Source organism: Neopelma chrysocephalum, unplaced genomic scaffold (assembly GCF_003984885.1).
Source record: "Neopelma chrysocephalum unplaced genomic scaffold, ASM398488v2 Primary Assembly neopelma1_24, whole genome shotgun sequence".
Lineage (NCBI taxonomy): Eukaryota > Metazoa > Chordata > Aves > Passeriformes > Pipridae > Neopelma > Neopelma chrysocephalum.
The window spans coordinates 4865598-4876601 of NW_020897693.1; the positions used below are offsets into that span (position 1 = coordinate 4865598).

General features: G+C 40.6%; 1 protein-coding gene across 1 annotated transcript; it reads right to left on the bottom strand.

Moving 5' to 3' along the window:
- Window positions 1-1897: 1897 nt before the first annotated feature.
- On the bottom strand, window positions 1898-10600 carry PSMA1 (proteasome subunit alpha 1). The gene is made up of 10 exons (XM_027700875.1): window positions 10498-10600; window positions 9487-9531; window positions 7097-7198; window positions 6491-6594; window positions 5595-5683; window positions 5274-5344; window positions 4297-4426; window positions 3556-3635; window positions 2739-2843; window positions 1898-2250 (listed from the first exon to the last, which is right to left on the bottom strand). The coding sequence occupies exons 1-10, from the start codon at window positions 10498-10500 to the stop codon at window positions 2194-2196; spliced, it is 786 nt and encodes a 261-aa protein (XP_027556676.1). The 5' UTR covers window positions 10501-10600; the 3' UTR covers window positions 1898-2193.
- Between the last annotated feature and the right edge of the window lie 404 nt (window positions 10601-11004).

Here is an 11004-nt window from a genome sequence, read left to right on the forward strand (position 1 = left end):
GGCCGCGCAGGGACACGCCCCGCGCACACGCGCGAAAGGGGCGGTGCCGCCCTGCCCGCGCGAGGAGGGGCTTCCCCCCTGACGTCACGGCCGCGGGATTTCCCCCCGCGCGGCGTGAGGGTCTCCCGGGACACCCGAAAACAGCAGCTAAAATTAAGGTTAAAACCCCCGCGCGGATAAACAAATAAGGGGGAAATAGTTATATAAATAAGGGGAAAGCGATTAAATAATAAGGGAGGGGAAAAAAAAAAGGAGGGTGGGAAATAGTAAGGGGAAAAAATAAAATAAGGTGGAAACTAAGTAAGTAATTGGGACGATAAATAATTGCGGGAAACAATCGGGGAAAATAAATAATCGGGGAAAATACATAATTGGGCAAAATAAATGATTTGGGAAAATATATAGGGGAAATAATTGGGAAAACAAATAATCGAGGAAAACATAATTGGGGAAAATAAATAATCGGGGAATATAAAGAATCGGGGAAATATATAGGGGAAATAAATAAATAATTGGGGAAAATATATAGGGGAAATAAATAATTAGGAAAACAAATAATTGAGGAAAGCAAATAATTAGGGAAAGTAACTAAGTAATTGGAAAAATAGATAGGGGAAATAAATAAGGGGAAAAAAAACGGGGGGGGGAAAATCCAAGGGGGAAAAAAACCCAAGGGGAAAAAAAAGTAAATATTAAGGGGAAAAAATAAATAATGGTGAAAAAAGTAATTAAGGGGGGGAAAAATGAATAAGGGAGGGAAAAAATGAATAAGGGAGGGGAAAAAATGAGTAAGGGGGAGAAAAATTAATAAAGGGGGAAATAAATAGAAAAATAATGGGAAAAAATAGAAGAATAATAGGGGAAAACTAGAATAAAACTAAATTTACAAAAAATAAAAGTAGCTTTGTCCACTGCTTAAAAACCAAACACATAGCCCCGACATTATTATTTAGCTGTTTTCATGACTGAACTATTTACATAGATTCAAGATAGTATTTAAAGCCTATTCAAAACAGCACCATGCTTTATTAATTTTTATTAATTTATATTTATTAATTAAAAAAAAAAGTTGCATCTTGTTTAAAGTACAGTGAGCAGGCTATCAGGTCCCTATGTGGGTCCACTCCAAAATGCTGTTTCTTGTAATTTTCAATGCAATCATTAGCGAGAATAATTATATTTCTGACATGGAAAATGAAAAAAATAACAGTGAGCTCATTTTGCTTAAAATATGGCATTGCACCTATTTTGTACCTAGGAAGCACTAACTCTCTGGGATTCTCTGAGGAAGACACTGTTAGACCCAAATATTGTGGCACTCAGCTTAAATCCAAACAGCACCAGGTGCAGAACAAGGTGAAGGGACAAAACCCTGGAGAACCTATTCATTCAGGAGGAATGCAGAGACTCCACAGCCCAGGGGACCTGAAATGGGAATTTTTTGTGCTTTCTTTTTACTTCAATTTCAGCCTTTAGTGAGCTAAAAGCCCTTTGCTGCCCTTGGCTGGCTCATGGATCTAAAGAAACAGTTCCAAATGAGCTGGGGTTGACTAAGTCACCTCCCCCCGAAAACTCAAACAAAACCTGGTTGGCAGCTTCACACTTCTTCAGCCTGCAACGTTCTTGGTTAACACTCACAGTCACAAATGTCTTTTCATGTTCAGTTTGAGACAAGCTGACACAGGGAAACACGCAGTCTCCTGTTTGTTCCACAACTATTTTACAGTTTTTTAGGCATTTTAAGGTCCTCTCAGTTCAACAGTTTCCAAGAGCACCACATCTCTGTACAGCAAGTAAACACTCACTCTGACAAACGGTCAGACACATGATGGCACCTTGATATGACACAAGTATTTTAATTGCTGTTTGTTCAGATTAAAATAAAAACAAACCCACAGCAGAGTCCAAGAAAGTGATTTATTTCCACTTGTCCTTACGAGTTAAAGACAGTATCTCTTCTTTAAAAAACAGTATCATGTACTATTTAGAAAATGATTACACCTTTCTTGTCCAAGCAGTTACACCCAAGTATGACCTCCTGTCTACCTTTTAAGGATAGGTGGGTTGGTGTCTTTAAGAGCAATCCTCAGAATGTAGCATCAGAAAATGTATATAGGTGAGGATAAAGTTACCAGCAAATGGATAAATGTTCCTGTATTATTATACATTAACACAAAGGAACTCATCCACCAACTAGTGCTCCATTGGCTCCTCAGCCTTTTCCACAGTTTCTTCTACAGGCGGAACCGGCTAAAAGAGAGAAAAAACAAATATTTTAGGAAGGCAGAAGACAACACTTGACAAACCAGCTTTATCCTGATTTGAGCATCACAAGTGGCAAATGCTGCTCATGTCAGCAAACAGCTTAAAAAGCAGTGTTACCCAAATTAAGCATGAGCAGGACAGAGCTGGTAATTAAGAGACTATGGAGGTATCGTGTGAAGGGCATGAGAAACATAAACAGCCACTTCTGCTGCAAAACAGGGAAAACTTGTACTTGATCAAAGTTGAGGAAAGAAGATGACATTGGAACAGCCTGGCATAAATTCAGCATAAACTGATTTAAAAAGCCTCCGAGTTTCCAGCTGAGATTATACAGTGTTCATACGGTAACTTCAAATTTTAAAAACTGCCTTTCTAAAACTCCACTAGAGTAGTAAATTTATTTTAAACATAATAGATCATATCTAAATGTCATCTTTCAACAAAGCCTATTCATTTGTATCCAAGCCACACACCTTTCTCTGTGGTCTCTCCTCAAGACCTTCCAGGAATGGTGCTACGTCGTCATCATCATAGATGGTAAACTCCATGTCTTTGCCCACAATTCCAATGGAAACATTCTGTCAAACAAAGTTTTGAAAGCATGGAGAAGTGTTTTTCTGCAATTAAACTTTTTTGTAAGCTTTCACTTACAAAAGCTATCATGTTTCAAAATCGTGCAAGTAAAAATCATTCAAGGGTTTCAACTTTTTTCATTTTGTTTGCCTCTGAATACACACAATTTCTCAAAATCCCTTATTTTAATCTCATTTTGCATTTTCAATAATTTAAGAGTTCTAAAAAACAAGGTGATGGAAAAGGGCCACAAACAGAACACCAACTAATGGATATCCTTAGAATTGTCTCGGTCAACAGTTCCTCAATTCACTGTCAGAAGTTTGTACACTTTTCTGATGCCAGATACTCAATCAACTGTTGGTGCACTACCTTCCCTCACCTCCCAGTGAATGACTGTGTTCACAAAGCAAAGCTGTGATTCTAGTTCCATGTAATGTTTATTAACATTGATCAAAGCTTAAAATAGAATGAAGCAACCAGAGAAATAATGTCTTATTTAGTGGAAGCATAATTTTTGTTAAGAAACTTAAATCTGAGATAATCAAGAAATGGTAGATAAACTAGTGACATTAAACGGAGATGATATTATCTACCAGTATTCAGCTTTCAAGTTTCAGTGCTTTGTCAGACAAACTTCACAAGAATTGTGTCACAGTAATTTCTAGAAACAATGGCAGTAAAATTCCTTAAGAAAACCTAAAACCTAGTACTTACCTTGGTGGTCAGATCCTGTTCAGCAGGAAGAGTCTCTCTCAGGGCACGCAGTCCATGTTTAACTAGCTCATTTAGATTGCCTTAAAATGGAATCAGAAAGACAGTTATGGACTATATGGTATTATCTCTGGACATTCATTTCACCTTCTTCCTATTCCTATTTGAGAACTACAAAATCAGCTTGGCCAACTTGTCTTCTAGACCTCCTCTCCCTTGTGGTACTGAGCACAGGGTTGGTTATAATAGCATTCCTTGAGAAATCATCCCTCCCCTACATTTGAGGTCAAGTGCATCTGGTTTTGACACTTGCCTTGCCTCCAGTGCCTCCACTGCACTGATATTCCAGCTTTGATTTTTTTTCCCCCAAGAAGCTATTCAGTAGGCTCCTCCTCATCATTCCATACAAAAATAAACTCAACACTTTAAATGCACCACCTAAATACTTGCACTGACATACACTGCTATGGAAAGAATTACATTTCCCCTGAGCTAAACAGGGCAGAGGCCTTTCACTTTTTTCCCTGCTTTCCTGAGCATAGCTTCTCTTTTCACTAGATGCAATAAAAGCATCTATGTGTTAAGACATGAAAATCTGTAACATTCTCACGCAGATTTACAGTTATGCCGGACTTGTCTCCCAAAATTTATCTTCATCTCACTAAATGCAAAAGAGCAGAGCAGTAGCAGAAAATAAACTGCAGAGCTGATGAATGCCATTAGCTAGAGGGTTCCACTACTCACAGTCAGTGAACTCAGTCATGTGCCTCTCCAAGTAAGTCCGTGCCGATTGTGAACGAGCACCAATGGACATTGCTTTGCAGTCAAAATAGTTTGCAGAGGGACAAGTCTGGAAGATGTGAGGGCCCATATCCTACAAAGAGAGAGGAAAAAAACAACAGAATGTGAAACAAATGTATAAATTCATACCAAGTCTGTTGCTTGAACACGAGATTTTCTGAAATATTTTGCTTCATGGTATATCGCATGGCCTGCATGTATGCACAGAAACATATTTCATATTGCTGATCATATCACTGTTCTTATATAATTCCTTCAAAACTTATTCTAAAAAAATACCCCACCAATAAATAAAAAAAACCAAAACCAACTCTTTCTCCATACTTTGTTCATTAAGATGCAGCTTTTAGGCAGACAGGATGGCTGGCACAAAAAACATTTCTTTCTCTCTTCTACACTGTGCTTATGTATATAAGCTCCCTGCTTCATGACTTGCAGCAGGTTTTTTAAACACATTCTGTCTTATCTGCACAAAAGTAAAAACTGGCTGTAGACTAAACCATGCCATTCAAAATTTCAAGAATCCTGAGAGCAGAGATCCTGCATATGCAAACTCTTGCTGCTAAACAAGTAAGAGAGAGGCCAGTGATGATTTCCACATCCATTTTTTAATAGAAAGTGTTCAGAATAGTTCGTAAACATCCAAAATCAATAGCAAAACATTTACAGAAAAAAACCCCGATTTTTGCAGTATCTCATATTGCACCTTAAAATACCTAATAAGTGTAGGTAGGATTAGCTATTAATTAACACTTCTAGAAGCTACGTTTTAGGCTAAGATACAGACAATTATTTCCTTATTCCGAGCATTTTGATGAGTTTGCATCTTCTGTCTTTCCCTCTTAACATCTACTTGTTGTATAAAGTTTCACTAATCACATTTTCTTGCAGATCACAAGGGACCAGAGCAGCTTACTCACATCATAGCCTGCGATGAGCAGTCCCACCCCATACGGCCTCCTGCCGTAACGCTGCGTCGGGATCTGGGTTTCTGAAGTAAGCTAAGGAAACCATGTCAAAATTACATGTTCATTACCCAAAACATTTTCCTAAGCCAAACAGAGATGCACCAAAGTGCATCCTTATGGGGTATTCTCTGAATGAATCCATGAGCAGTGTGAATGAAGAAAAATTTTCCAATCAGATTTTCCAACTTGAGTTTTAAGCTGTGACATATGAAAATCATTTTATGAACAAGTAAAAAGCTACGAAAGTATTACAAGTGTAAAAAAAAAGGATACTGCTTCCAATTAGTGACACTAGGCGAGAAACTGGAAGAGGTCTATCAAACACAAACCTAGAATCCAAACACTCCTGACGCATGAAATTGCTAGAAAGCAAAAAATAAAAAAACAAAAAAATTAAACCAATGCATAGATCAAAGACACAATGAAGTTTTGTCTTAATACTTGTCTGTTAAGGTAAACATTTTTGTTTCAGCTCTGCTTGTTGAGAAAAAGGGTCAAAGGCTTTACATAATTTCATTTCACCATGACCTATAATTGTTATTTAGAAAGTTGACCACAGGTTTGAAAAAAGCGTAAAAATATTTCAGCCATACAAATGCAAAGAAGGTAGAAGTTCACGCAGGCAACAGATGGAAAAAAGCCACAGTCAAATGGTAACATTACGGCAATTAAAATTTATTTTAGAAAGTCTTCCTATCCCTTCTTTGTCCTTTCAAACTGACGAACACTCCTCCTTCCGTGTACATCTACCTCACCTGATCAAACTCTGTGGTCAGCAGGTAAAAGCAAGGCCCTCTGAAGCCCACACATACAGCACTCTGTGTGTTCAGTAACTTTTTAAAGTGTGTGTACACAGAAGCAGCTGCCAGAGGGAAAGAAGTGATGCACTTTCTCAGACTGCTTGGAAACCCCATCACGCTGAGGAAACCAGACAGGACTGTCTCACTAGCAACAAAACCAAGGAGCAAAATTTTGGGCCAAACAAATGAGATTTCTGCCAACCAGTTAAAAATCTGCCAGAATTTCACGCTGAGGTCTTTGGCATAGTGCAACAAAGCAGCAGCTCAAGACTAATCCTTAGCCAAGCAGAAAATCTCATTTGCAATAGTTTGAATGAACTTTCACTTGTTATTGCAGAACTGTGTTATGTCAACAACCAGGATACTCACCACAAGAGTCTTGCATCGGCAGTAAGTCCCGCAATTGAGATACCAATATGGTTGTCAACGTACAGGATTTTTTTCTGATGAGCTGCCAGCTCAGACTGTGCTCTCTATGCATAAAAGGAGAAAGCTTTGTGGCAAACTGAACAGTCTGCCAAGCACTGTGGAGAAATCTGCTAACATTTATAGCAAGAACTAAATGTGATCATGAAACAATGAAAAAAAATTAAATTTATAAACTTGCAACAGAAGACAAGAAAAACCTAATTTCACTTTGGTAGGAACCTGTCAGAATGGAAGAAAAAACAGACACTCACTCAAGCTTTGGGAAAAGAAAGGAATATATTTACTACTTAATAACTAATGAAAAGAAAACGAGGACACCATCTTTTAAAGGGAAAAAAAATCTTCCATTCATTTCCTTCACCAATTTGTGAAAATCTGCTTTGCAGGAGTACTGAAAATATTTCAGTTCTATACTGGTACTCAAGCAAAAGGAAACTGGGATTGTATTTACATTACACATAGAAGTTCTGACTGCACAAAGCTAATCTGCCAACCCAAAACTTTTCTACGAACATTACTGTCCCAAGAACACAGTTTTGAAGTTACCTTGAGAGCAACCAGAACAGCGTGTGTTTTGGACTTCAGCCCCACCGTAGCTGAGCCTTGTTTCACGGCTTCCATGGCATATTCTATTTGATGAATTCGGCCCTACAAAAACAAATCAAAGGTGATCATTCTCAAGTTAATCCTCTGAATCAACTTTCAATGGGTTTGGACTCTCAGACCTTTGATTCCCCACCCCAACTGGGGCACTTTCTGCGTCACAGTTTAAACCTACAACCAACAGATCTCCACCATTATCTTCTGCAACGCCTCACCACTAACCCACAGAAACTGGGCCATCTCTAAGTCACTCACTACTGCACACAAAGGAATGGGAAAACTAAAAAGAAAGGGTGAATAATCTTGACACTAGAATCTTGACACTAATTTTGACATAAGAATCACGAGACTTTTGTCACTGTCTTTAGAAGAATCAGTATTTGACCCAATGTGATTCAAAGACAGAACTTCCAGCTGAAGTTGGACACTTAACTTTTAATCGAGTTTCCTGAAGAAACGAGTCTTATGCAATTGTTGTGTCTCACCATCCATTCCCCAATAACTTCTGAACAAGTTATTGGCCAACTGCAGTGAAGTCTGAAAGAGGAGTAGAGGTCTCAAAGGAAATCAAGTCCCCACAAGTTCTGTAGAGGTGTCCAGAAGCTTTGTAGGAAAATGTAACAATGTCCATTTAATGGCACCACTGAGGGCAAAGTGTCCCATTTTCTGCCCTCCAGCCCATGACAGACAGGGCAGAGCTGCCCTGCAAGCACAGCCCACAGCTGGATGATTTTGCTATATCTATTAAAAGTCTCAAGAGAATGTTATAGTTTTAAAAGTAACTTTTTAAGTAACAGATAAGATGAAAAAAATTAAAACTAAAGTTTCTGATACAGAACCTGCCAGAGAAACACAATCATTAAGGATGAAAACAGTTCAAAGGCATCTACACCTATCATGGTATTGACTAAAAAAACCAGGCAAATATTCAAGGTTGTCCTCATGTAGGACTGAAAACATGAAACACTCTCCATTGCAATGTAGGGAAAATAAGTATCAGATGCAATAGTAGTACATGATGAAGATTTTCAGTAGCAATACAAACCCACAAACTAACGATACACTAGCTTTATAGGAACAAAATCTGTTATTTGGATTTAAAATCTCTGGTTTTGCTAAATATAGAAATGAGTCATTTTCCAAGGCTCTGATTTTCCAAAAGTATCCCTTCTTAAAATGTCCATACTGAGAGAAGAGGCAACATTAAACACCTGAGCTGACACTTGCTTCTAGAATTCCAGAATGTTTATTTTCAAGTCAACACAACCTGCGTAAGTTTCAGAACACCCAGTGTATGTTTCTAGTAACAATACACAGTGGGGAACTCACTCAGAGGTAAGAAAATTTCAAATTCAAGTGCAAAGCTCAATATAATCTTAACTACAGAGACAGTAGGAAGCCTCCCTGACAGTCCACAACATGGGAAACTAGGGACACACATCTGCACAGACTTCAGAATTGAAGCACAAACTGCAGCACAAAGTGATATGGCATTTAACCACTTTCAAGTTCTAGCTCTCAAGGTTATAAGCTTTATACATGGAATTTGTTCAACATGAATGTTTGTGACCACTTCAATACAGAACATGAAGATCTGTGAATTCGTACCACAGAAGTCAGTACCTCAAATTCCATGCTCCAGATTACCCTGTGGACACAGGCATCCAACCAGGGGCTTACAAGGCAGTTAAAATTGTGCACAGAAAGAGAAATAGCTGCTGTTATATTCCATTTGAAGAAGTGGCATATTCTTACTCAAGCACAAAATACTAATTCTTAACAATTTGCTTTTTTTTTCCAAACAACTTGAAAAAGTGATTGATGGAAAAAAATATTCCCAATTATAGACTAAATAGTTCCTTTCCAATATTATCTAGTGGACAAAAGAGAGAATGACCTAGCAGTGGCCTAACAGTGGGAAGATTTAAGCTTACTTTCATGCTTTTTGTACCTCACTTACCAACTTCTTATTACAGATCTGTAAACGGATCATAGAACCATGGAATGGTTTGGGTTGGAAGGGACCTTTAAGGATCATCTAGTCCAACTCCCAAGGTGACAGCATCTATCTTGTACCTCACACAAAGCAACTGCCTTAAGCACTTTGAGGTGAAGGGGCCCACCTCAGCACCACTCAGGTTCATACACCAGAAGTCCTGAGATGTGCCAGTGGCTTTCCGGACACCCACAGCCTACAAAGGGAGACGGGAACAGCCTGCAGGAACTTCAGGCACCTGGCAACAACCTACACAGCCGTGATACCGCTGCTGTGAGGTGGCGAAAACCCAAGAAGCAAGTTAAAAACCCAGTGACAAAGCACATAAAGGCTTTACCTGCGGGCTCCACACGGTGACATCATTGTCATACTGGTTGCGAAACTGGAATGGAGAAAACAAAACTCATTAGTGCCACTAATGAGCGGCCAGGAGGAGTGTTCCTGAGGGGAGTCCTGTTTGTTTTCACAGAATCACAGTATTAGTTAGTTTGGATAAGACCTCTGATATCATTGAGTCTAATCCATGACCAAACACCACTGTGTCAACAAAGCACCACATCTAGTCTTCCCTTAAGCACCTCCAGGATCAGTGAGTCTACCAACTCCCTGGGCAGCCCATTGCAACATCTAATCACCCTTTCGGCAAAAAAAATTCTTCATTCTGTTCAATTCCTTTCGTCAAATTGTTACGGTTGGAAGGGACCTCTGGAGATCATCCAGACCAACCTCCCTGCCAAGGCAGGCTCACTTAGAGCAGGTGATACAGGAACATGTCCTGGTGGGTTCTGAACGCCTCCAAAGAGGGAGACTCCATGACCTCCCTGGGCAGCCTATTCCAGAGCTCTGCCACCCTCAGTGCAGAGTTTTTCCTTGTGTTGACATGCAGCTTCTTGTGTTTTAGTTTACGGTTAATGCTCCTCGCCCTGCCTCTGGGTACCACCGAGGAGTGTGGCACCATCCTCTTGGCACCGGTCTTTGAGATACTTGTGTGTATTGTTGACATCCCCTCTCAGCCTTCTCCAGACTGAACAGGCCCAGCTCCCGCAGTCCCTCCTCGTAGGAGAGGTGCTCCAGCCCGCTGCAGAGATATCTGCACGCATCCCCACAGGGTCCTTGCTGTATCTGTCCCCGGACCGCAGCAGGCCCCGCTCTCCAGCCACACTCGTTTCCAGGCCCGGTCGCGCCCGCGGCCCCGCGTGGCCCGGGAACTGCTTACTCACTACTCCTCCCGCCCGCTCTCCCGCCTCCCCCGCGCCGATCCCGCAGCCCGGCCGGGGGGTTCCCTACCCCTCTCCCCACCCCGCTATCTCGCTCTCCCGCTATCCCGCCCCACCGCGCCGTCCCTCACCATCCTCCCGCTTCTCCCGGCACCGGCGGCTCCTGGAAGCGACGGGGCAGCGGGGCGGGAGCGCGCAGGCAGCACCAGCCGCTCCTCCGAGTCATCGATGGCGAGCGCATGCGCAGTGGCGCCCCCACGGTACATTATGAAAGTACTGCCGGGTGTTTCTTAATTAAATTTCTAAATGGGTCTTTTTGCTGTCAAGGATGAAGTGCTACAAGTGCTCGGTGAAAATTAGTTATGTACTGGAGCTCTTGCTTTGGACGATGTGAAGTGTTTTTGTGTAGTTGTAACTGACAAGTGAGTTAAAAAGTGCTACGGGAACTCCTCCACGCGATCAAGTGAGCCAAGCATTGACATAAAAGAGAATCAATTTAATACTGTACTCGTGTGTTTTTATTTCTTTAAAACAAGTGTCCAGCTGGTGAAGTCACAGTAAAGTCGAACTAGTATATCCCTGGTATAACTAGTATATATATATAACTAGTTCTATACTAGTTTTATGTATATATAACT

Coding starts and splice junctions, on each gene's coding strand:
- PSMA1 (XM_027700875.1), bottom strand. Junction 3,636..4,296: donor CATGACTGAGTTCACTGACT/GTGAGTAGTGGA, acceptor TTCCATTTTAAG/GCAATCTAAATGAGCTAGTT. Junction 2,251..2,738: donor AGGAGAGACCACAGAGAAAG/GTGTGTGGCTTG, acceptor TCTCTCTTTTAG/CCGGTTCCGCCTGTAGAAGA.